Below are 27,615 nucleotides of genomic sequence, written 5' to 3'. Positions count from 1 at the left end.
AAAGTGACATGCAACATATTGGCACATAAACGATGTAAATGTTGACTAAATCAGGGTTTCCAAAAGTCGGTCCAGCTCTGAATTATTATTATCATTGCATAATCAAACGTACTTGCCAGACAAACCAATGTGTCAATTTTTGGACATTTTCTTGCATAACAAAGCAATGCGTGTCACCTTGTAGGCTACTACTAAACCAGAACAAGAAACGATGGTGTGTCGGCTGTATTCTCTTAAAGGGTTAGGAAGAAATATCTGTCAGCTATTTTAACTTAAGCTCCCGAGTAGCGCAGCGGTCTAAGACACTGCATTACTACATACCCGGGTTCGATCGCGGGCTGTAACCGTCCGTGATCTGGAGACCCATAGGGCAGCGCACAATTTGGCCCAGCTTCGTCCGGGTTAGGGGACTTAATGTTACATAAATATGAACATATAATATAAAGCTATACGTGTTGAACCCGACCACTGTGTTGAAATGGGAATTAGCCAACATTTTATAAGGAAGTAGAGAAATAACGGTCGAAGAAACATGTTTGAGGTTTGTAGCCTTTTACAATTTATTATAGAAAAGTGTTTGAGAACTTAGACTATTGTAGAGGGAGGTGATTTAGGGGGTAAAACATCCGCAGAATTGTAAAGTTATTACAATACTAATTTCAACTTTCAAGAATAATAATTGTAGGCTTTTATGTTGATTTATATTGATTATCCTAATTAATATGTGATGTTATAGGCTATGAGGTAGTGAGTTGTTATAGGCGATTGATTGCACATTGTAATGTCTACTACCGTCTTTCAATGTAAAGTAGATGTCTATAATGTATTTTAGTTGTGTGTGGAGCCCATGTAGACAGCTGTTGTTATGGAGTCAGGGGATCCAACCAGGTCGACTAGCTAATGGAGATCCAGGTCAAAGTAATAACAGATTGGACTGTAAATGTTTAAATGCAACATGAAGTCTCTGTTTAAACTCTGACCACAGACCGTAAAACTGTTGTCATTGTTATTGGTTCTTCAATGTTCAGAAATATTGACTGTTCTGTTATTTCTTATTGTAGCTGAGTGAGCTGTGACTTACATCTAAAATGAGTCTCTCTGGGGAGAGAGAGGAGGAGACCACTGCTTCTAAAATGAGCCTCTCTGGGGAGAGAGAGGAGGAGACCACTGACTCTAAAATGAGCCTCTCTGGGGAGAGAGAGGAGGAGACCACTGCCTCTAAAATGAGTCTCTCTGGGGAGAGAGAGGAGGAGACAACTGCCTCTAAAATGAGTCTCTCTGGGGAGAGAGAGGAGGGGACCACTGCCTTTAAAATGACTCAAGACACCAGTTCTAAGAGGTAAGCGATTAATTGTAAATATATACAGTTCTCTTAAAGCCAGATTCCTTAATGGTGAAACCATCCATTTGGGATGTTACAACAACAAAGATGTTACTACAAACAACGAACACAGTTTTTTTTCCCTCTCGGACATCGTTGCACACGCTGCCGGATGCTCTTCTCCCTCCGGTGTCAACAAATCACTGTTCATCAGATATGAGGAGTTAGAGAGTCAGATTTGGTCAACTCTGAATCAGTAGTGGTGCGTGGGTAAAATCACTGGGGGAGGCAGCCATATTAAAACCCATGTGTTGTGATCATTTCATTGTGTGCTCTATAACCTGTTAGTTCATATGCCTTGACACCGTGATATATAGGACTAAAGGCTGAGACAATAAGACACTGTGATATATAGGACTAAAGGCCTAGACAATAAGACACTGTGATATATAGGACTAAAGGCTGAGACAATAAGACACCGTGATATATAGGACTAAAGGCCTAGACAATAAGACACAGTGATATATAGGACTAAAGGCCTAGACAATAAGACACTGTGATATATAGGACTAAAGGCCTAGACAATAAGACACAGTGATATATAGGACTAAAGGCCTAGACAATAAGACACAGTGATATATAGGACTAAAGGCTGAGACAATAAGACACAGTGATATATAGGACTAAAGGCCTAGACAATAAGACACAGTGATATATAGGACTAAAGGCTGAGACAATAAGACACTGTGATATATAGGACTAAAGGCCTAGACAATAAGACACAGTGATATATAGGACTAAAGGCTGAGACAATAAGACACAGTGATATATAGGACTAAAGGCCTAGACAATAAGACGGATAATAAATTCAACCACAACTTTGTTTTATCACAAAACCGGATAGAAACCTCTGTCCAGTGAAGTCCACAAAGCATACTGCATGTAACAAACAGTTATATGACCTACAGCATGGTCAAGGTAATGTTTCTGACATTTTCTGACCACAGAACAACTATTGATTTAGAACCACAGAGAGTTACAGCAAGTCACAAAGAAAACAGGAGCTGCCTCCACTATTCCAACACCAGTTCAACCAAAAATAATTTAGTCCAATCAACATAAGCTAAATATGATGTGGCTGTGTGTGTGCAAGTAGAAAGATAATGTTGACTCACCCTACTTGTAAAGAAACACAAATGCCATCCACCTGTCTTTCATGATGACAAAACAGTCTATCACTCTGTCACACAGTACCCACTTTTATGAATGAATGGTTGGCGAAATGCTTGTGCTTCCAGTTCCGACCATGGTGGGTAGTATATGGGGCTTTGGTGACAAAACGAATGGCACTGTGATAGAATGCATCCAATTTGTTGAGTAGAGTGTTGGAGGCTATTTTTATAAATTACATCGCCGAAGTCGAGGATCGGTAGGATGGTTAGTTTTACGAGGGTATGTTTGGCAGCATGAGTGAAGGATGCTTTGTTGCGAAATAGGAAGCCGATTCTAGATTTAATTTTGGATTGGAGATGCTTAACCTGTTACATCTAGACGTTCCGCTAGCGGAACCCCGTTCCGCCAGCGGGACACCTAGCCAACAGCCAATGGGAAGACATGGCGCGAAATACAAAAAGTACTAAAATACCACAATTCAATTTTCTCAAACAATCAACTATTTTACACCATTTTAAAGATAAGACTCTCGTTAATCTATCCACATTGTCCGATTTCAAAAAGGCTTTACAGCGAAAGCAAAACATTAGATTATGTTAGGAGAGTACATAGACACAAATAATCACACAGCCATTTTCCAAGCAGGGAATTATGTCACAGAAACCCAAAACACAGCTAAATTATGCACTAACCTTTGACGATCTTCATCAGATGACACTCCTAGGACATTATGTTATACAATACATATATGTTTTGTTAAATCAAGTTCATATTTATATCCAAAAACAGCTTTTTACATTGGCGCATGATGTTCAGAAAAAATATATTTTCCACCATAAACTTCCGGTGAATTTACAAAAATACTCTTCATAAACGTTGACAAAATACATAACAATTATTTTAAGAATTATAGATACACAACTCCTTTATGCAGTCGCTATGTCAGATTTTAAAATAGCTTTTCGGCGAAAGCACATTTTGCAATATTCTGAGTACATAGCTCAGCCATCACGGCTAGCCATTTTGACACCCGCCAAATTCGTGGCACACTAAACTCAGAATTAGTATTAGAAAAATTGTATTACCTTTGCTGATCTTCATCAGAATGCACTCCCAGGACTGCTACTTCCACAACAAATGTTGTTTTTGTTCCAAATAATCCATAGTTATGTCCAAATACCGCCGATTTGTTCGTGCGTTCAGGTCTCTAGCCAAAGGGTAGTGAGCGCATATCGAGACAAAAAAATTCTAAATGTTCCTTTACCATACTTAGAAGCATGTCAAACGCTGTTTAAAATCAATTTTTATGGTATTTTTCTCGTAAAATAGCGATAATATTCCAACCGGACTATAGTGTTTTCATTCAGAGAGGAAAAGAAAAAACAGCGTTCTCACGTCAATGCGCATTTCCAATCTCTTAGTCACCAGGCAGTCCACTGACAAACTGTGCTCCTATTATCTCCCCAGAGACAGGAGACGCCTCAATCCACGTTCTGAAGGCTTTAGAGAGCCAATGGAAGCCTTAGGAAGTGCAACGTAACTCATAAGTATTTGTAGTTTCGATAGAGAAGGAAAGGCGGCCAAAGGAGTAATTTTCTTTGAGGGTGACCAGTGAGATATACTTGCTGGAGCGTGTGCTATGGGTGGGTGCTGCTATTGTGACCAGTGAGCTAAGATAAGGCGGGGCTTTACCTAGCAAAGACTTATAGATGACCTGGAGCCAGTGGGTTTGGCGACGAGTATGAAGCGAGGGCCAGCCAACGAGAGCGTACAGGTCGCAGTGGTGGGTAGTATATGGGGCTTTGGTGACAAAACAGATGGCACTGTGATAGACTGCATCCAATTTGTTGAGTAGAGTGTTGGAGGCTATTTTGTAAATGACATCGCAAAAGTCGAGGATCGGTAGGATGGTCAGTTTTATGAGGTTATGTTTGGCAGCATGAGTGAAGGATGCTTTGTTGCGAAATAGGATGCCGATTCTAGATTTAATTTTGGATTGGAGATGCTTAATGTGAGTCTGGAAGGAGAGTTTACAGTCTAACCAGACACCTAGGTATTTGTAGTTGTCCACATATTCTAAGTCAGAACCGTCCAGAGTAGTGATGCTGGATGGGTGGGCAGGTGCGGGCAGCGATTGCTTGAAGAGCATGCATTTAGTTTTACTTGCATTTAAGAGCAGTTGGAGGCCACGGAAGGAGTGTTGTAATGGCATTGAATCTCGTCTGGAGGTTTGATAACACAGGGTCCAAGGAGGGGCCAGAAGTATACAGAATGGTGTCGTCTGCGTAGAGGTGGATCAGAGAATCACCAGCAGCAAGAGCGACATCATTGATGTATACAGAGAAGAGAGTCGGCCCGAGAATTGAACCCTGTGTCATCCCCATAGAGACTGTCAGAGGTCCGGACAACAGGCCCTCCGATTTGACACACTGAACTCTATCAGAGAAGTAGTTGGTGAACCAGGCAAGGCAGTCATTTGAGAAACCAAGGCTGTTTAGTCTGCCGATAAGAATGTGGTGATTGACAGAGTCGAAAGCCTTGGCCAGGTCGATGAATACGGCTGCACATTAATGTCTCTTATCGATGGCAGTTATGATATCGTTTAGGACCACGAGCGTGGCTGAGGTGCACCCATGACCAGCAGCCATGACCAGATTGCATAGCGGAGAAGGTATAGTGGGATTCAAAATGGTCGGTAATCTGTTTGTTAACTTTGCTTTCGATGACCTTAGAAAGGCAGGGTAGGATATTAAAGATATAGGTCTGTAGCAGTTTGGGTCTAGTGTCACCCCCTTTGAAGAGGGCGATGTTCGCGGCAGCTTTCCAATCTTTGGGAATCTCAGATGATATGAAAGAGAGGTTGAACAGGCTAGTAATAGGGGTTGCAACAATTCCAGCAGATAATTTTAGAAAGAGAGGGTCCAGATTGTCTAGCTCGGCTGATTTGTAGGGGTCCAGATATTGCAGCTCTTCCAGAACATCAGCTAGGAGAAATGGGGAGAAATGGGGGAGGCTTGGGCGAGTTGTTGTGGGGGGTGCAAGGCAGTTGGCCGGGGTAGGGGTAGCCAGGTGGAAAGCATGACCAGCAGTAGAAAAATTCTTATTGAAATTCTCAATTACAGTGGATTTATCGGTGGTGACAGTGTTTTCTAGCCTCAGTGCAGTGGGCAGCTGGGAGGAGGTGCTCTTATTCTCCATGGACTTTACAGTGTCCCTGAACTTTTTTGAGTTTGTGCTACAGGATGCACATTTCTGCTTGAAAAGCTAGCCTTAGCTTTCCTAACTGCCTGTGTATATTGGTTCCTAACTTCCCTGAAAAGTTGCATATCATGGGGGCTAATGCAGAATGCCACAGGATGTTTTTGTGCTGGTCAAGGGCAGTAAGGTCTGGAGTGAACAAAGGGCTATATCTGTTCCTAGTTCTACATTTTTTGAATGGGGCATGCTTATTTAAGATGGTAGGAAGGCACTTTTGAAGAGTAACCAGGGGTGGTCGTTTGACCGCAGACCCATTACGGATGCAGGCAATGAGGCAGTGATCACTGAGATCTTGGTTGAAAACAGCAGAGGTGTATTTGGAGGGCAATTTGGTTAGGATAATATCTATGAGGGTGCCCGTGTTTACAGCTTTGGGGTTTTACCTGGTAGGTTCATTGATAATTTGTGTGAGTTTGAGGGCATCAAGCTTAGATTGTATGATGGCTGGGGTGTTAAGCATGTCCCAGTTTAGGTCACCTAGCAGCACGAGCTCTGAAGATAGATGGGGGGCAATCAGTTCACATATGGTGTCCAGAGCATAGCTGGGGGCAGAGGGTGGTCTATAGCAAGCGGCAACAGTGAGAGACTTGTTTCTGGAAAGTTGGATTTTTAAAAGTAGGAACTCAAATTGTTTGGGTACAGACCTGGATAGTTAGACAGAACTCTGCAGGCTATCTCTGCAGTAGATTGCAGCACCGCTGACTTGCCTGACTTGCCTAGTTAAATAAAGGTTAAATACAAAAATAAAGGCTCTGCATGATCAATCTGACGTCTGCATTTGCCATGCAGCATTTTACGGTGATACGGCCTTTGTAGAAGTCAGGGCGTTCATACTTCCTGTTCTTTGAGGAGCAGTGCAGAGCTGTTGTCAAGGAAGTGAGTTTGTGTTTATACAGGACCTCCCGCCCCCACCTACCGTCAACCAATCATGTCAATGCAGAGCTATATGATTAATCCAATCTTTACATCGGTCATCTTCCTCAAATGAAGGGGAGGATGACCCAATCTGTGTGAGAGGAATGGTATCTGATTTCATTGGTCCTCAACTAGTGGCTCAGACACTTCATTCAGGATAAGTGGAGTTAGCTCTGAGTTAACCTGCCTAAATGAAGAGTTTGGGGTTCGACTAGCCATGTGCGACACACAGTTATAAGCCTACTAGACTTAGCAGTGGACGTATACACTATCATAGTATGGATGAAGCCTGACCTGGAATGGGAAGCTAACTGAAGATAGCTAGCTAACTGAAGCTGGCTAGCTAACTGAAGCTGGCTAGCTAACTGAAGATGGCTAGCTAACTGAAGATGGCTAGCTAACTGAAGATGGCTAGCTAACTGAAGATGGATAGCTAACTGAAGATGGCTAGCTAACTGAAGATGGCTAGCTAACTGAAGATGGCTAGCTAAATGAAGATGGCTAGCTAACTGAAAATGGCTAGCTAACTGAAGATGGCTAGCTTTATAAAAGACAGAGTAGATACCACTCAGTGCTGCTGTTTTCCCAAATGTGGATTCATTTAAATAGAAACATCAGGAATTATACAGAGAAGGTCCATTATACAGTTGTTAAAATGAAGTTGATGAGATATTGATGAGGTGATCTGTCTCCCTGTTTTGTTCAGTGTCCAGAAGCCCAGAGCAGAGTCCCCAACAACCAGCCTGCTATCAATGAAGAGTGATCAGCCACCTGCTTTCAGCCAGGAACCATTACCAGATGACAATAAGGAAGTGGAGAGTTTGGACAGTGAGGATCCATTAAATATCACACACAACCTTCTGGACAGAAGAAGTAAGACTGTATTTCATACAATATTACAAAGAACGGTACAAAGGCCCTTATTAAACACACACACACACACACACAAACTTATGAGTCCCAACTCTCATTGTTTTCATACAGGTCAAACTCTGCTGACAGTCCAACAAGACATTAAAGCTAAACTGAAACACAAGTATCAACACATATCTGAAGGAATTGGACACCATGGAAACCAAAGTCTGTTAAAGGACATCTACACAGAGCTTTACATCACAGAGGGTGGAAGTGGAGGGCTCAATAATGAACATGAGGTTAAACAGATAGAGATGGCATCCAAGAAACAAACCACACAAGAGACACCAATCAAATGCAACGACATATTCAAGCCTTTACCTGGACAAGACAAACCTATCAGAACTGTGCTGACAAAAGGAATCGCTGGCATTGGAAAAACAGTCTCTGTGCAGAAGGTCATCCTTGACTGGGCAGAGGGAAAAGCAAATCAGGACGTTCATTTCATGTTTCCTCTTCCTTTCCGTGATCTGAACCTGAAAAAGGACCAATACAGTCTGATGCAACTTCTTTCCCACTACTTCCCAGAGCTGAAAGAAATTGACAGCATTGAAGATGGTGAAACCAAATCTGTTTTCATTTTTGATGGTCTGGATGAGTGTCGACTTCCTCTAGACTTCAAAAACAATGAGAAGTGCTGTGATGTCACGAAGCCAACCTCAGTGGACGTGCTGCTGACAAACCTCATCAAGGGGAATCTGCTTCCCTCTGCTCTCCTCTGGATAACCTCAAGGCCTGCAGCAGCCAATCAGATCCCTCCTGAGTGTGTTGACCAGGTGACAGAGGTACGAGGGTTCAATGATCCACAGAAGGAGGAGTATTTCAGGAAGAAAATCCCAGATCAGATTCTGGCCAATGATATCATCAAACACATGAAGACATCAAGGAGCCTCCACATCATGTGCCACATGCCAGTCTTCTGTTGGATATCAGCCACTGTCCTTGAGATGATACTGAAAGAGGCAGAGAAGGATGAAGTCCCCAAAACTCTGACCCAGATGTATTCACACTTCATGCTCATCCAAACCATTGTGAAGAACAAGAAGTACAACAAAGCAACAGAGACAAACCCAAAGGAACTGTCTCAGTCAGACAAAGAGATGATCCTGAAACTGGCAAAGCTGGCTTTCCAACAGCTGCAGAAGGGCAACCTGATCTTCTATGAGGAGGACCTGAGAGAGTGTGGCCTTGATGTCACAGAGGCATCAGAGTACTCAGCATTGTGTACAGAGATCTTTAAAGAAGAATCTGGGCTGTACCAAGACAAGGTCTACAGCTTTGTGCATCTGAGCATTCAGGAGTTTCTAGCAGCAGTGCATGCTTTAGAATCATGTCTGGACAAGAAGGAAAATGTTTTCTCCCCCACTAGTGATGATAAAGAGAAGGAGTCAATACAGTTGTCTGTCTTACATAGGAGAGCAGTGGACCAGGCCTTGAAGAGTGAGAATGGACACCTGGACCTGTTCCTCCGCTTCCTTCTGGGTCTCTCACTGGAGTCCAATCAGAATCTGTTACGAGGCCTTCTGACACAGACAGGAAGTACAACACAGACCAATGAGGAAACAGTTGAGAGAACAGTCAGGTACCTTTCAAACAACATCGAAATGGAATCCTCACCAGAAAGGATCATCAACTTGTTCCACTGTCTGAATGAACTTGGTGCCAACTCTCTAGTTGAAGACATGCAGACCTCCCTGCGATCAGGAACTCTTTCAGAAACAAGACTAAAACCTGACCAATGTTCAGCCCTGGCCTACCTGTTACTGATGTCAGAGGAGGTGCTGGAGGAGTTTGACCTGAAGACATACAACACATCAGAGAAAGGTTATCAGAGGTTGCTGCCGGTAGTGAAAACCTGCAAGAGAGCACTGTAAGTTCTGTTATTGAGTTGATGTTTACAGTATCATTATAATGAAGGATTTTTATATCTAACAGATTATCTCCTCTCTCCAGACTGGATGGCTGTACCCTCACATATGAATCTTGCGAATCTCTGGCCTCAGCTCTGCAGACACCAAACTCCCCCCTGAGAGAACTGGACCTCAGCAACAATGACCTGGGAGACAGAGGAGTGAAGCTGCTCTGTGTTGGACTAACCAGTCCACTCTGCAACATACAGACACTAGTGTGAGTTAAATATCTTCAGTATCCACTGTCTTTATAGTGTTTATATATTTGTAGTAATTATTTGTTATTATGTTTTACATTTTTTTTGGAACATCTTGGTAAATATGCAGAAACATACATACGATGTGATAATTATATGCAACTAATGTTAAATATCTTGAGTGAGTTAGTATGTTTTAAACATAGTCTAATCATGTCCTTCTGTTATTGTCTTAATGCATCTCATTATTCTTAAAGCTTTGCATATTTAACAGTGTATCGACATATCTCCTCTCTCCAGACTGGATGGCTGTAAACTCACATATGAATCCTGTGAGACTCTGGCCTCAGCTCTGCAGACACCAAACTCCCCCCTGAGAGAACTGGACCTCAGCTACAATGACCTGGGAGACAGAGGAGTGGAGCTGCTCTGTGTTGGACTAACCAGTCCACTCTACAACATACAGACACTTGTGTGAGTTAACTTTCTTCAGTATCCACTGTCTTTTTAGAGTTTATATATTTGTAGTTATTATTTTAACATCTTGGTAAATATGCAGAAACATTCATCAAATGTGCTAAATATATCAAACTAAGGTTAAATATCTTGAGTGAGTTAGAATGTGTTTAGAAGAAAATATAAACTATAGGAACCAAGACTTAAAAAGAACTGATATTGGTCACAAGATGGAGGGAATGTTGGAATATAACTAACAAAATTAAAGTTAGCAAAAATATATGATTAATCCAGTATAAACTAATGTATAGAGTTTATTCCACGAGTCAAAATTAACAAATTCTACAGCAGAACGACAGTCATCTTCCAAAGGTGGTGAAGTGGAAATCTTTACCTAGGAACACCTTCAGTGCTCGGTTGTCTCCACCAAGTCTGTCCCCAAACAATTTGATTTGCTGGTTTTAAGCATTAAACTTTAAAATAGTTGTTGACTGTTGCTGGGTGCTCGTCCTCCTTCAGCACCGGCCTGTTAAATCTAGACCTGGTTTCCTCTATCAGGCCTGTTAAATCTAGACCTGGTTTCCTCTATCAGGCCTGTTAAATCTGGACCTGGTTTCCTCTATCAGGCCTGTTAAATCTAGACCTGGTTTCCTCTATCGGGCCTGTTAAATCTAGACCTGGTTTCCTCTATCGGGCCTGTTAAATCTAGACCTGGTTTCCTCTATCAGGCCTGTTAAATCTAGACCTGGTTTCCTCTATCAGGCCTGTTAAATCTAGACCTGGTTTCCTCTATCAGGCCTGTTAAATCTAGACCTGGTTTCCTCTATCAGGCCTGTTAAATCTAGATCTCGTTTCCTCTATCGTAATCGCTCCTCTTTCACCCCAGCTGCCAAACTAACCCTGATTCAGATGACCATCCTACCCATGCTAGATTACGGAGATATAATTTATAGATCGGCAGGTAAGGGTGCTTTCGAGCGGCTAGACGTTCTTTACCATTCGGCCATCAGATTTGCCACCAATGCTCCTTATAGGACACATCACTGCACTCTATACTCCTCTGTAAACTGGTAATCTCTGTATACCCACCGCAAGACCCACTGGTTGATGCTTATTTATAAAACCCTCTTAGGCCTCACTCCTCCCTATCTGAGATATCTACTGTAGCCCTCATCCTCCACATACAACACCCGTTCTGCCAGTCACATTCTGTTAAATTTCCCCAAAACACACACCTCCCTGGTTCACTCCTCTTTTCAGTTCACTGCAGCTAGCGACTGGAACGAGCTTCAACAAACACTCAAACTGGACAGTTTTATCTCAGTCTCTTCAGTCAAAGACTCAATCATGGAGACTCTTACTGACAGTTGTGGCTGCTTTGTGTGATGTATTGTTGTCTCTACCTTCTTGCCCTTTGTGCTGTTGTCTGTGCCCAATAATGTTTGTACCATGTTTTGTGCTGCTACAATGTTGTGTTGCTATCATGTTGTTGTCATGTTGTGTTGCTACCATGTTGTTGTCATGTTGTGTTGCTACCATGTTGTTGTTATGTTGTGTTGCTACCATGCTGTGTAGCCATGTGTTGCTGCCTTGCTATGTTGTTGTCTTAGGTCTCTCTTTATGTGGTGTTGTGTTGTCTCTCTTGTCGTGATGTATGTTTTGTCTTGTATATTTTTTTATCCCAGCCCCTGTCCCCGCAGGAGGCCTTTTACATTTTGTTAGGCCATCATTGTAAATAAGAATTTGTTCTTAACTGACTTGCCAAGTTAAATAAAGGTGAAATAAAAAGTTCTGTTCAGTTTGTCCCCTCCTGCCATCCCTATATAGGGCTGTTCTGTTCAGTTTGTCCCCTCCTGCCATCCCTATATAGGGCTGTTCTTTTCATTTTGTCCCCTTCTGCCATCCCTATATAGGGCTGTTCTTTTCATTTTGTCCCCTCCTGCCATCCCTACATATGGCTGTTCTGTTCAGTTTGTCCCCTCCTGCCATCCCTATATGGGGCTGTTCTGTTCAGTTTGTCCCCTCCTGCCATCCCTACATATGGCTGTACTGTTCAGTTTGTTCCCTCCTTGTCACGGCTGTCAAAAGGAGAGGACCAAGGTGCAGCGTGTGTGTCGTTCCACATTTTATTTACTCTGTGAAACTTTGCAATACATAAATAAACTGAAAAAACAACAAACCGTGACGCAGAGGAGAAACAAACACTACTCAAAATAATCACCCATAAAACCCAGGAAGAAAAACCCCTACTTAAGTATGATCTCCAATTAGAGACAACGAGGACCAGCTGCCTCTAATTGGAGATCATCCCAAACAAACCAACATAGAAATAGAACATATAGAATAAACAACAAAAAAACACCCCCTGTCACGCCCTGACCTACTCTACCATAAAAATAACATCTTACTATGGTCAGGACGTGACACTCCTGCCTAAATGAAAATAAATAAATAAAACATTTCTTAAGTGTAAAACTAACAATGAGTCAATAATTCATGCTTTCTGGGAATGCTATAATTCCATAAGTTATGGGCGGAGTTAGAAGTTGTCTGTCAGAAGTATTACAATGTAAACACACTTTGAATCCGTCTGTCTGCATAATTCATGACATGGTATATGGGGGGTGTAGAGAGACCCAATGACATGGTATATGGGGGGTGTAGAGAGACCCAATGACATGGTATATGGGGGGTGTAGAGAGATTCCCAATGAGCTGGATGCTTCTCTTCTCATCAATCATCTTGTAAAAACATATACTACAAATATATAAATAAATAAATATAGATAAAAAAAATTAAAAGGGTTGTAAAAAGTATGTTTTTAACATTGGTTAATCATGTCCTTCTGTTATTGTCTTAATGCATCTCATTATTCTTAATGTTTTGCATATTTAACAGTGTATTGACATATCTCCTCTCTCCAGACTGGATGGCTGTAAAATCACATTTGAATCCTGTGAGACTCTGGCCTCAGCTCTGCAGACACCAAACTCCCCCCTGAGAGAACTGGACCTCAGCTACAATGACCTGGGAGACAGAGGAGTGGAGCTGCTCTGTGTTGGACTAACCAGTCCACTCCGCAACATACAGACACTAGGGTGAGTTAAATATCTTCAGTATGAGTTATTATGTGGATGTTTTAAATATGTGTTAATCATGTGCTCTTCTGCCCTCTAGTCTAGGTCAGTGTGGTCTGACAGAGGGTTGCTGTTCAGATCTGGCCTCAGTCCTGAGTTCACCCAACTCACAACTGAAACAACTGGAACTGAGAGACAATGACCTGCAGGACTCAGGAGTTACACTGCTGTCTGCTGGACTGGAGGATCCAGACTGTAAACTACACACACTGGGGTAAGTACAGCTCTTTCAGTCAGGTCGGTACTGAGCTTAGTAAAACAAGTACTGTGAAAATCTAATGTTTCATCACAATGTTTGTGTCATGGACAAATGTATGGGTGTCCTACAAGATTATTGACACCAGTACACCAACCTAGACAGCTGTTGTGGGTCTCTCTGTAGGCTGTCTGGCTGTCTGGTCACAGAGGAGGGCTGTGCTGCTCTGTCTTCAGCTCTGAGGTCAAACCCCTCCCACCTGAAAGAGCTGGACCTGAGCTACAATCACCCAGGAGACTCTGCAGGAGGACTGCTTTCAGCTGCTCTGGTGGATCCCACATATAAACTGATGAAGCTGAAGTAAGTCAGAATAGATGTCCTAATAGTGTGAGCAGCGGTTGTGTCATATGTAGTGTAGTAGGGTCAGTAACATGAGGACATGATGGTTGAATTAAGGGGAAGTTTACTCAGCAGGCTGAGCACTCCAACACAGCATACATCATCACCACATGAATACTCTTCTTCTGCATCTCTGATATCCTGTTGGAATTGTACTCCGCTCTGTATGCAGTAGGTAGGATAGAATACCTGTATGTCTCTAGTAATGAATTGTACTCTGTTCTGTATGCAGTAGGTAGGGTAGAATACCTGTATGTCTCTAGTAATGAATTGTACTCTGTTCTGTATGCAGTAGGTAGGATAGAATACCTGTATGTCTCTAGTATTGAATTGTACTCTGTTCTGTATGCAGTAGGTAGTGTAGAATACCTGTATGTCTCTAGTAATGAATTGTACTCTGCTCTGTATGTAGTAGGTAGGATAGAATACCTGTATGTCTCTAGTAATGAACTTGGATAGTGCACCAGAACACAACAATATGGTTTAAATGTTGACTGCTTTATTAGGTCTTTGTCAGTCAATAACCTGTTTCTCCTACAGTGTGGATCATGGTGGAGAGTGCAGGCTGAAATCAGGGCTGAGGAAATGTAAGTCTCTTCAATCCTAATTAACTGAATATTCAGAACTATAGTAACATAGTGACTAATCAATACTTGTTCTGTAACTACAAAACAACATTTTATATCAACATGTGGTTTGATTCAACTCTCCTTTTGTCTACAGATGCCTGTCATCTCACCCTGGACCCAAATACAGTAAACCCAAACCTGATACTGTCTGAGGGGAACAGGAAGGTGACACGGGTGAAAGAGAGGCAGCATTATGAAGACCATCCAGACAGATTTGACTGTAGTCCCCAAGTTCTCTGCAGAGAAGGCTTGTCTGGATGTCGTTATTACTGGGAGGTGGAGAAGGATGGTGGCAAGGCTGACATTGGTGTGGTGTACAAAGGAATGAAGAGGAAGGGATGGGAGGATGACAGTAAGATTGGAGGCAATAGGAAGTCCTGGAGTTTAGTCTGCTCTCACTGTGGTTATCACTTTAACCATCCTGGAGTCAGCAGGTCCATCTCTGGTCCTGATTCTAACAGAGTTGGAGTGTATCTGGACTGGCCAGCTGGTACTTTGTCCTTCTATAGTGTGTCCTCCTCTGGTACACTGACACACCTTTACACATTCTACACCACATTCACTGAACCCCTCTATCCTGGGTTTGGGGTTTGCTCCTCCTCCTCCTCAGTGACCCTGTGTCAGATAGATGACCAACACATTCAGAGGTGAGTCAAAGCAATGTTTCATCATTTGTTTCATCATTTCTATAATTACATTAGTAGTGGTGTGTTTTAATGTGTTCTGTTGGACCTACAGACAGTTAGATTAGTAGTAGTGGTGTGTTTTAATGTGTTAGTAGATTCCTGTCCTCTATTTAATTTCAGTCTGTTAAATAGAACAGCCTCTCTGTAATGTCATTCTCTCTCTAACCACTAGAGGGCATCAGAACCTGTTGAATAGAACAGCCTCTCTGTAATGTCATTCTCTCTCTAACCACTAGAGGGTATCAGAACCTGTTAAATAGAACAGCTTCTCTGTAATGTCATTCTCTCTGTAACCACTATAGGGCATCAGAACCTGTTAAATAGAACAGCCTCTCTGTAATGTCATTCTCTCTCTCATCACTACCGGGGGTATGTAACTCATGATACCTGGTGACTTCACATCTCTAAGGGCTTTCCTCAAGATATGCAATGTCTTCATTAGTATTGCCTCTACGAAAGTTGACATAGTGGGTTATGTCACATTTAGGCAATGCGCCCTACATAGGGAGTTGTTCTCTCACCCCATATAAACTTGTTGTGTGTCTTATGAAGACTGTATGTATGCTATATAAAGCCTTTCTAAGTTGTATTTAGTTTAATCACAGTCTATCCTTCTGCTTTACCAACAGTAGAGACCATGGTGGAGAGAGTTGTATCAAGCCTGGACCTGAGAACACCAGAGACCATGGTGGAGAGTGTTGGATCAAGCCTGGACATGAGAACACCAGAGACCATGGTGGAGAGTGTTGGATCAAGCCTGGACCTGAGGACACCAGAGACCATGGTGGAGAGAGTTGTATCAAGCCTGGACCTGAGGACACCAGAGACCATGGTGGAGAGTGTTGGATCAAGCCTGGACCTGAGAACACCAGAGACCATGGTGGAGAGAGTTGGATCAAGCCTGGACCTGAGAACACCAGAGACCATGGTGGAGAGAGTTGGATCAAGCCTGGGCCTGAGAAATGTGAGTGTTAACTGATAATTGTTTTTAAATCCAAATAGTTTTAAAGCATTCGTTATAGTTGAGTCCCAGGCAAGGAAAACAATCATGAACTATTTGGTCAAAACAAACTTAGAGTCAGCGATATGACGTAGATGCACAAAGTAAACATCATAGTGGGTCAATTTGTACAACAACTAAGAGTGTTGTAGCGCAAGGCTAAACTTCTCCGCTGTTTTGGTCCCGTGGCTAACACTCTGTAAGAGAGTGAAGGGAACCCTTGCACATGGGCAGATACTGTGTGAGAGAGAGAAGTCAGGCATCTTGCTCATCACAATATCTGTGGTGCTGCTCGTACAAAATAATTTAGCTGACTCTACCTTTAAGCTCTCATCCTAGGATCTACCCGAAATCAGGCCCCCCCAACATCTACAAAACATGGAACAGAACAATGTTTTTTCCTGCTTCCACAAACATTCATTAATATAACACTAATGTCAGATTATGGTATGCTAATGAGTGTACATTCTGAGACTGTTGCTCACTTATATACTGCTCATAAAAATAAAGGGAACACTAAAATAACACATCCTAGATCTGAATGAATGAAATAATCTTATTAAATACTTTTCTCTTTACATAGTTGAATGTGCTGACAACAAAATCACACAAAAATAATCAATGGAAATCCAATTTATCAACCCATGGAGGTCTGGATTTGGAGTTACACCTAAAATTAAAGTGGAAAACCACACTACAAGCTGATCCAACTTTGATGTAATGTCCTTAAAACAAGTCAAAATGAGGCTCAGTAGTGTGTGTGGCCTTCACGTGCCTGTATGACCTCCCGACAATGCCTGGGCATGCTCCTGATGAAGTGGCGAATGGTCTCCTGAGGGATCTCCTCCCAGACTTGGACTAAAGCATCCGCCAACTCCTGGACAGTCTGTGGTGCAACGTGGCGTTGGTGGATGGAGCGAGACATAATGTCCCAGATGTGCTCAATTGGATTCAGGTCTGGGGAACGGGCGGGCCAGTCCATAGCATCAATGCCTTCCTCTTGCAGGAACTGCTGACACACTCCAGCCACATGAGGTCTAGCATTGTCTTGCATTAGGAGGAACCCAGGGCCAACCGCACCAGCATATGGTCTCACAAGGGGTCTGAGGATCTCATCTCGGTACCTAATGGCAGTCAGGCTACCTCTGGCGAGCACATGGAGGGCTGTGCGGCCCCCCAAAGAAATGCCACCCCACACCATTACTGACCCACCGCAAACCGGTCATGCTGGAGGATGTTGCAGGCAGCAGAACGTTCTCCACGGCGTCTCCAGACTCTGTCACGTCTGTCACGTGCTCAGTGTGAACCTGCTTTCATCTGTGAAGAGCACAGGGCGCCATTGGCGAATTTGCCAATCTTGGTGTTCTCTGGCAAATGCCAAACGTCCTGCACGGTGTTGGGCTGTAAGCACAACCCCCACCTGTGGACGTCGGGCCCTCATACCACCCTCATGGAGTCGGTTTCTGACCGTTTGAGCAGACATATGCACATTTGTGGCCTGCTGGAGGTCATTTTGCAGGGCTCTGGCAGTGCTCCTCCTGCTCCTCCTTGCACAAAGGCGGAGGTAGCGGTCCTGCTGCTGGGTTGTTGCCCTCCTACGGCCTCCTCCACGTCTCCTGATGTACTGGCCTGTCTCCTGGTAGCGCCTCCATGCTCTGGACACTACGCTGACAGACACAGCAAACCTTCTTGCCACAGCTCGCATTGATGTGCCATCCTGGATGAGCTGCACTACCTGAGCCACTTGTGTGGATTGTAGACTCCGTCTCATGCTACCACTAGAGTGAAAGCACCGCCAGCATTCAAAAGTGACCAAAACATCAGCCAGGAAGCATAGGAACTGAGAAGTGGTCTGTGGTTACCACCTGCAGAACCACTCCTTTATTGGGGGTGTCTTGCTAATTGCCTATAATTTCCACCTGTTGTCTATTCCATTTGCACAACAGCATGTGAAATGTATTGTCAATCAGTGTTGCTTCCTAAGTGGACAGTTTGATTTCACAGAAGTGTGATTGACTTGGAGTTACATTGTGTTGTTTAAGTGTTCCCTTTATTTTTTTGATTAGTATATATTCATTTTTATTAAAACTCTAATTAATAATTATTAATTCATTATTCCATGAGATTGTCAATTTTAAGTAACAACTACTTTTGACTTCAGGGATTCCTCAGAGCTGTAAGACTTGTGACCATGTTGAGGTAAGTCATAATGTCAATTCTTACTTTTACATACCTGCAGGAGTCAGGCACAGTCTCAAAGCCAGGTGTGTACTGACCAACCATTCATACTGGGATATAGACAGTCCTGTGTTCTGCTTTACTAATATAAACACAGTCTCAAAGCCAGGTGTGTACTGACCAACCATTCATACTGGGATATAGACAGTCCTGTGTTCTGCTTTAGTAATATAAACACAGTCTCAAAGCCAGGTGTGTACTGACCAACCATTCATCCTGGGATATAGACAGTCCTGTGTTCTGCTTTAGTAATATAAACACAGTCTCAAAGCCAGGTGTGTACTGACCAACCATTCATACTGGGATATAGACAGTCCTGTGTTCTGCTTTAGTAATATAAACACAGTCTCAAAGCCAGGTGTGTACTGACCAACCATTCATACTGGGATATAGACAGTCCTGTGTTCTGCTTTAGTAATATAAACACAGTCTCAAAGCCAGGTGTGTACTGACCAACCATTCATACTGGGATATAGACAGTCCTGTGTTCTGCTTTAGTAATATAAACACAGTCTCAAAGCCAGGTGTGTACTGACCAACCATTCATACTGGGATATAGACAGTCCTGTGTTCTGCTTTAGTAATATAAACACAGTCTCAAAGCCAGGTGTGTACTGACCAACCATTCATACTGGGATATAGACAGTCCTGTGTTCTGCTTGTAGTCATGCAGGATTTTAGCTGTTGTCATATTTTGTAATTCGACAGTTGAATTGATAAATCACCAGCATTCCATGTAACATTGAATAAATACATTTGATTAGTTACTTTGGTTAATGGGCCAGTTCCCCAGACACAGATTTAGTCTAGTCCTGGACCTTAAGAACTTTCTATTGAAACTTCCATTGAGCATGCTTTTTAGTCCAGCACTAGACTCAATCTGTGTCCAGGAAACAGGCCCCATATGTATTACTGACATGCTTGTCCTTGTTCAGGACCCCACACACTGGCTTCAGATTGAACCCTTGACTTCCACTGTCCAGGGAGTGACAATGTTCAGGTAAAATAACTACTTTTAACATTTCATTCCACTTGCTAGTGTATTTCCCCATTACCTTTGGGAATAGTCTTCTAATCCAACCTCTCCATTTGACGATTGACCCTCTCTACCATACCTTGTTGTTGCCCTCAGACACAGGACACCCAAAGGAAGTTATGAGTGCACAGTGTCTGGGCTCCGCTGGCTGTGTGAGAGAGATGTCATTCTGAAGTATCACTTCAGGAACTGGGAACCCTACAGTCAACTTCTGAAAGACATGCAGTACACACAAGGTGGTCCATTGCTGGACATCACTATGGAGTTAGGTGAACTGGAGGAAGTTCATCTGCCACACTGTGTCTGTTTAGGTAAAACCATATAGAAATAGTATTCAGAAAGACATTTCCATGTAACTGAGTTTCACTTCCTGAATTAATTAATTAACTATTCTGGGAGTTTGAGTTTACTGTGATCTGGTACTGCATATTCTTTGTGTTTTAGTTGGATGAATAATACAATATTTGTCTTTCTGTCTCCTTTTTATTGTGTTGTTCAGGGACCAACCCTTCCCTGAGGAATAAGATGAAGATTCTTCATGTAGAGGAACATGGAGTGTCTTTAGAGGAAGTGCATGAGGTCACCAGATTCCATGCTAAGATTCTCCATCCCAAGTTCTCAGCTATCTCTGTTATACTGAGCTATATCTTTTCTTGGAACGTAGATGTCCACTGTGAGCTGATGCTCTATCTGACAGTGAAAAGGGAAACATTAATTTCTCGCCTATACCTGTTCCCCAGTAACCCCGGACAAATACAGGTGAGGTATCATTATTATAGAGATGACCTTAACTAATCAGTGGTGCAGTTTATGTTGACACTCATTAAATGAAGATAAGTTTGTTGCTAGTTTTCTGAATAATGTTTGAATTAGACTATACATTGACTGGCTGTGTACTCTGTGCCTCAATTCGCAGGCTGTGGAACAACAGGAATCAAAGTTTCAAGGGTCTAAAAGGTTTCCCAACACAAGACCAGAGCAGTCCTTCAAACTGAATAGTTCCTTCAGACTGAACATTCCCTGTTCTACCTCCATCACTCCACCGGTAAAGTTTTAGTACACTAAGTAAATGAATCTGACATTTAAGTCACATCTCGCTCTCTGTCTCTGTCTCTGTCTGTCTCTGTCTCTGTGCATGCTGGCAGTGTTTGGTGCATGCAGGGTATTGTATGAGCGAGTGTGAGTGTTGTCTGGAGTTAGATCGCCTGTGGTTTCTTTCTTGTTTACTTTTCTTGGTTGTTTTCCTTTTTCTGCTGATTCAGGTTTTTTTCAGTGGTAGAATTAGATATATTGTATTTCTTGTTGAATTGTCCTGGTGTTGGTGGGGATGGCGACCCACATGGGGATGTCACTGGAGATGGGGATGGCAGTGGAGGAGATGCCCGGTACGAGTAATGTGGTACAAGTGGGGAGTGTTGAGAGGGATGTGGCAGAGGGGAGTCAGGGGCTTGGGGCCTCCGTTTTAGGAGGATCAGGAGAAGGATATGGATATTTCTGATATGATAGCAGCTGGCGATGACTCAAACAATCAATCAAGGTTAGACAGGTTGTATGTATCTATGCACTACTGTAGTAGTTAATGAAGGTGGTGTCGGTGCAGCAAGGTTAGACAGGTTATATGTATCTGAGCTCTACTGTAGTAGTTAATGAAGGTGGTGTCGGTGCAGCAAGGTTAGACAGGTTATATGTATCTGAGCTCTACTGTAGTAGTTAATGAAGGTGGTGTCGGTGCAGCAAGGTTAGACAGGTTGTATGTATCTGATCACTACTGTAGTAGTTAATGAAGGTGGTGTCAGTGCAGCAAGGTTAGACAGGTTGTATGTATCTGATCACTACTGTAGTAGTTAATGAAGGTGGTGTCGGTGCAGCAAGGTTAGACAGGTTATATGTATCTGAGCTCTACTGTAGTAGTTAATGAAGGTGGTGTCGGTGCAGCAAGGTTAGACTGGTTATATGTATATGAGCTCTACTGTAGTAGCGTTGTAAGATAACATTACTCCTGTGGGTTTTTCTGATCCCCATATTGTTACTGTTGATATTCACTTGTCCTGTTATTAAGGTCAACACCTTATTGGTATTTTAATGTGAAGATATTACATGACGCCATGTTTTGGGAAAAGTTTTTGTTGTTCTGGGAAAAATGGACGGTTATTAATTAGAATTTGAATCCTTGAGACAATGGTGGGAGGTTGGGAAGGCCCAAATACGTGTGTCTTGTCAACAGTATACTGCTCTGTCTAGTATTGAAGTTAAAGAGACTATCAGGGCCCTTGAACAGGACATAAAATCTATTGAATTGAAGTTGCTCTCTCAGAGGGACCCCGGAGCCCCTGGCATCGATGTTTTACCATCTGAGTTCTATAAGCACTGAGGTGCTACCCCAGCTGTCTATTGGGGGGGATTTTTATGAAGTGGTGTGTGAATCTTTTCATGAGGATTCTCTTCCTGTATCCTGTCAACGTGCTGTGCTTTCATTGTTGCCAAAAGGGAGGATTTGGCCCTTTAAAAAAACTGGCAACCTGTTGCATTGCTGTGTGCAGAATATAAAATGATATCTAAGTGTCTCTCAAACAGGTTGAAAGAATATCTGGGGTTGTTGGTCCACAACGACCAGTCTGACTGTGTACCTGACCGCTCTATCGTTGAGAACTTGTTTCTAATAAGAGATGTTTTAGACATTTGTAAACTGTCTGATGTGAATGTGGGTTTACTTTCTTTGGATCAGTAGAAGGGTTTTGACCGTGTGGACCACCAGTACTTGTTCAAAACAATGAAAGCCTTTGGGTTTGGGGCCATTTTTTTTGTCTTGGATGAGTTTACTGTAGGCTGGGGCCTCATGTATGATGAAGGTGGGGGGGGCTGAGCTGCCCCATCCCTATCCAAAGGGGTATTAGGCAGGGATGCCCAATTTCAGGGCAGTTATATTGTCTGGCAATTGAACCAAGGCTTTGTTTTTTAAGAGCGAGGCTTACTGGTTTCTCTGTGCCAGGGGTTATGAAGGGTCCCACGATAGCACGGTCTGCGTATGCTGATGACGTGACAGTTTTTATTACAGGGGGTGAGGATGTTAAGGTTCTCTCAAACGCTCTAAAGGTGTGTGAGGGGGTCTCCTCAGGTAGAGTTAATTGGGGAAAGAGTGAATCGCTGTGGGCAGGTCAGCTTCAGATAGGGTCTACTCCACGGTTGGGATGAAGACTTTTTCTAGGCTCCGATGTCTTTCAAAAAAATAACTGAGATGATGTAGTGGAGAAGGTGTGTTCCAGATTGTCTAGGTGGAAATGGGTGCTACCCCAGCTGTCTTATAGGGGAAGGGTGCTGGTAGCTAATAACCTAGACACCTCTACCCTGTGGCACAGACTAATGATTTTACAGTCTGATACAAGAGCTGTCCATTTCTTCTGGTCTGGACAACACTGGATTAAAGCTGCAGCACTGTACCTGCCACTGCACCAGGATGGACAAGGCCTGGTGGATATTTCCTCTGGTCTGGACAACATTGGATTAACCTCTACGGGCTAGGGGGCAGCATTGAGAATTTTGGAAAAAATATGTTCCCATTTTTAACTGCCTCCTACACCAACTCAGAAGCTAGAATATGCATATTATTGTTCAGGTTTGGATAGAAAACACTCTGAATTTTCTAAAACTGTTTGAATGGTGTCTGTGAGTATAACAGAACTCCTATGGCAGGCAAAAACCTGACAAGGTTTCAAGCAGGAAGTACCCTGTCTGACAAGGAGTCGTGCGTCTTGCATCTTTTTATTGAAAAGTAAGGATCTTAGCTGTAACGTGACAATTCCCAGGGCTCCAATAGGCTCTCAGAGCCCGGGAAATAACTGAAGGTTTACGAGGGAGCCTCAGGCTGAAACACATTATCACCTTTTGTAAGTGTCGACTCAGAGGACCTTTGAATGAGGCGCGTGCACGAGTCGCTCCTGAGGAGAAATTTTATTCGGCTGTTTAGGCTCAATGCATACTCCCGGTCGGAATATTATCACTTATCTACGAGATAAATGGCATAAAAATTGGTTTTAAACAGCGGTTGACATGCTTCGAAGTACGGTAATGGAATATTTAGACATTTTTGACACGCCAATGCGCCATGCGCGGGACCGTGAAGAAGCATTCTGGTAGTGTCTAGAACTCACGAACAAAACGTCGCTGTTTGGATATAACGATGGATTATTTGGGACCAAACCAACATTTGTTATTGAAGTAGAAGTCCTGGCAGTGTATTCTGATGAAGAACAAGCAAGGTAAGAAAATTTCTCTTATAGGAAATGTGATTTTGGTGGAGGCTGACCTGGGTGGGTATCTAAATAGCTAGCCCTGTAATGCCGGGCTATGTACTTAGATTATTGCAAAATGTGCTTCATCCGAAAAGCTATTTTAAAATCGGACATATCGAGTGCATAGAGGAGTAATGTATCTATAATTCTTAAAATAATTGTTATGCTTTTTGTGAACGTTTATCGTGAGTAATTTAGCAAACTGTTAGTAAATTCCCCGGAAGTTTGCGGGGGTTATGCTTTTTCTGAACGTCACATGCTAATGTAAAAAGCTGGTTTTTGATATAAATATGAACTTGATTGAACAGACATGCATGTATTGTATAACACAATGTCCTAGGTGTGTCATCTGATGAAGATCATCAAAGGTTAGTGCTGCATTTAGCTGTGGTTTGGGTTTATGTGACATGATATGCTAGCTTGAAAAATGGGTGTCTGATTTTTTCTGGCTGGGCACTCTGCTGACATAATCTAATGTTTTGCTTTCGTTGTAAAGCCTTTTTGAAATCGGACAGTGGGGTTAGATTAACGAGATTCTTGTCTTTAAATAGCTGTAAAATAGTCATATGTTTGAGAAATTGAAGTAATAGTATTTCTAACGATTCAAAAATCGCGCCACTGGATTTCAGTGGCTGTTACGTAGGTGGGACGAGTTCGTCCCACATACGCTAGAGAGGTTAAAGCTGCAGCTCTGTACCTGCCACTGCACCAGGATGGACAAGGCCTGGTGGATATTTCCTCTGGTCTGGACAACACTGGATTAAAGCTGCAGCCCTGTACCTGCCACTACACCAGGATGGACAAGGCTTGGTGGATATTTCCTCTGGTCTGGACAACACTGGATTAAAGCTGCAGCCCTGTACCTGCCACTACACCAGGATGGACAAGGCCTGGTGGACATCTCTTCCAGGATCATGGCTTTCCGGCTTCAAGCAGCCCAGAGACTGTTGTACAGAGACGGTTCTAGCGGCCCAGAGACTGTTGTACAGAGACGGTTCTAGCGGCCCAGAGACTGTTGTACAGAGACGGTTCTAACAGCCCAGAGACTGTTGTACAGAGACGGTTCTAACAGCCCAGAGACTGTTGTACAGTGAGGGTTCTAACAGCCCAGAGACTGTTGTACAGAGACGGTTCTAACAACCCAGAGACTGTTGTACAGTGACGGTTCTAACAGCCCAGAGACTGTTGTACAGAGACGGTTCTAACAGCCCAGAGACTGTTGTACAGTGAAGGTTCTAGCGGCCCAGAGACTGTTGTACAGTGACGGTTCTAGCAGCCCAGAGACTGTTGTACAGTGACGGTTCTAACAGCCCAGAGACTGTTGTACAGTGACGGTTCTAGCGGCCCAGAGACTGTTGTACAGAGACGGTTCTAACAGCCCAGAGACTGTTGTACAGAGACGGTTCTAGCAGCCCAGAGACTGTTGTACAGTGACGGTTCTAGCTGGGTGGATACAGTCTACACATTGATGAGGAGAGCAGGCTGTTTGGGCTTAGACAAGCACCTTTTCCTCTTAAAGCTGGAGGGGGGTGATTTGTCTGGCCTGACTCCATTCTATGGGTCTGTTATGCAGGCTTGGAGAGTTTGTCATGTTGGGGAGGGGTGTCCATTCTGTGCTGAGTCTGAAACTCTGGCACATCTGTTCTTACAGTGTCCCAGGTTGGTGGGGATGATTGACCTGATCACTGGCTGGTTCTCAGCTCTGGGAGAGGTTTTCTCTTCCCAAATGTTTATATTTGGGACAAAGTACAGGTTTAGTAGAAGGGGTGAAGTTCTCTTAACTTTGTGTCGGGGGCAGCTAAATTATCAATTTGGAAAACATGAAAGAACAGTATTCGGGTACAGGGGTCTGTGGACGTGGTGGGAATGCTGGAGGGGATGTTGGCAGCCAGACTGAAGGTTGAGTTTGACCGGTTACAAAATTATTAACATTGATCTGTTTGAGTATATGGGGTATTCAGAGGCTGTTGTGTTGAGTTACTGTGGAGGAAGATTTGGTGTTGTGTTTTTAATTGATGTTTAACCATGTTTTTGTTTAACCTCTCTCTCTCTCCCTCCAGAGGATTCATCTCATACATAGAGACACCACACCAAGCTTTTTCAAGGTGGTTATGGAAATTACAGGGATTGAGATGGAGTTAATCGGTGATGATGAGAGGACAGTATGGAAAGAAACTCTACAAAAATGTAGGAGAATGTAAATCATCACTTTTTCTGACAGATACTGTTTAGAGTGATATAACCTATTTCTGTTTCTTTCAGATGAATACATCTCTGACACCCATTCAACTAGTAAGTAAACATGAGAGATACAAACCAATGACTTGAGGGTCAGTCAACATGGTTTACTGTACGACCTGGACTAGTCCTGATTATAAAAGATTGTCTTCAAGAACAATGACATCTCCCCCAGGGCTTTATGTAGATTAGCCTGGTTCTGAATGACCCAATGACATCTCCTCCAGGACTTGATGTAGATTAGCCTGGTTCTGAATGACCAAATGACATCTCCAGACTTGATGTAGATTAGCCTGGTTCTGAATGACCCAATGACATCTCCTCCAGGACTTGATGTAGATTAGCCTGGTTCTGAATGGCCCAATGACATCTCCTCCAGGACTTGATGTAGATTAGCCTGGTTCTGAATGACCCAATGACATCTCCTCCAGGACTTGATGTAGATTAGCCTGGTTCTGAATGGCCCAATGACATCTCCTCCAGGACTTGATGTAGATTAGCCTGGTTCTGAATGCTCCAGACTGTTTTTCTATGTCTGTGAAACCGTCCCTAAATGTGAATATGTGATATGTTCAGGTCGTTATTGTAAAAGATAATGTTATCTCAATACTTTTATTTTAGGAGTCTGCTTCTAAATGACTGAAATGTAAATGTACAAATGTAGTTATTTTGTAACCTGACTCTCTCAGGTGCTGTGTTGGGGGCAGGAGGTCCGGCTGAGAGCAGTCTGACTGGTTCTGCAGAGCAGCAGCTGCGTTCTGTACGGACAGAGTTTGTGAAACGAGTGTCAAGACCTGCCCTGAATGAACTGCTGGACGGACTCCTGCAACACACAGTCATCAACCAGGAGGAAATGGAGTCAGTGAAGGTGATAGCTGAGAGGGCAGAGAAGGCACGAGTCATCATCGACATGGTGTTGAGAAAAGGAACTGAGTCTAGTTCCAGGATGATCAACCTTCTTGGGGAGCTGGACCCCTGTCTTTGTTCACTGCTTCAGATCACCTGTGTTGGGGTACCAACCTAATGGTAGAATGGATAGTAACAGTGTGGGGGTACGAACCAAATGGTAGAATGGATAGTAACAGTGTTGGGGTACCAACCTAATGGTAGAATGGCTAGAAACAGTGTTGGGGTACCAACCTAATGGTAGAATGGATAGTATCAGTGTTGGTGTACCATCCTAATGGTAGAATGGATAGTATCAGTGTTGGTGTACCATCCTAATGGTAGAATGGATAGTATCAGTGTTGGTGTACCAACCTAATGGTAGAATGGATAGTAACAGTGTACAAACGTTATGGAGAAAAAAACATTGTATGTATTGTATATATTGTGTGTGTGTGACGACCCTCCCGCTCTGCCACTCTGTGACGACCCTCCCACTCTGTCACTCTGTGACGACCCTCCCACTCTGTCGCACTGTGACGACCCTCCCACTCTGTCACACTGTGACCACCCTCCCACTCTGTCACTCTGTGACGACCCTCCCACTCTGTCACATTGTGACGACCCTCCCGCTCTGTCACTCTGTGACGACCCTCCCGCTCTGTCACTCTGTGACGACCCTCCCGCTCTGCCACTCTGTGACGACCCTCCCGCTCTGCCACACTGTGACGACCCTC

At 43.2% G+C, this 27,615-nt stretch overlaps 1 protein-coding gene across 1 annotated transcript; it reads left to right on the top strand.

Moving 5' to 3' along the window:
* Positions 1-1,256: 1,256 nt before the first annotated feature.
* On the top strand, positions 1,257-27,062 carry LOC115189403 (protein NLRC3-like). The gene is made up of 17 exons (XM_029748013.1): positions 1,257-1,339; positions 7,374-7,540; positions 7,652-9,452; positions 9,536-9,709; positions 13,323-13,496; positions 13,665-13,838; positions 14,418-14,464; positions 14,601-15,153; positions 16,065-16,156; positions 18,354-18,391; positions 19,366-19,430; positions 19,563-19,777; positions 19,966-20,225; positions 20,383-20,511; positions 25,816-25,942; positions 26,018-26,047; positions 26,683-27,062. The coding sequence occupies exons 1-17, from the start codon at positions 1,269-1,271 to the stop codon at positions 27,015-27,017; spliced, it is 4,452 nt and encodes a 1,483-aa protein (XP_029603873.1). The 5' UTR covers positions 1,257-1,268; the 3' UTR covers positions 27,018-27,062.
* The last annotated feature ends 553 nt before the right edge of the window (positions 27,063-27,615 follow it).

The sequence above is a fragment of the Salmo trutta genome, unplaced genomic scaffold (assembly GCF_901001165.1).
Source record: "Salmo trutta unplaced genomic scaffold, fSalTru1.1, whole genome shotgun sequence".
In the NCBI taxonomy this organism is placed as follows: Eukaryota; Metazoa; Chordata; class Actinopteri; order Salmoniformes; family Salmonidae; genus Salmo; species Salmo trutta.
This window is presented reverse-complemented; position numbering and strand designations above follow the sequence as displayed.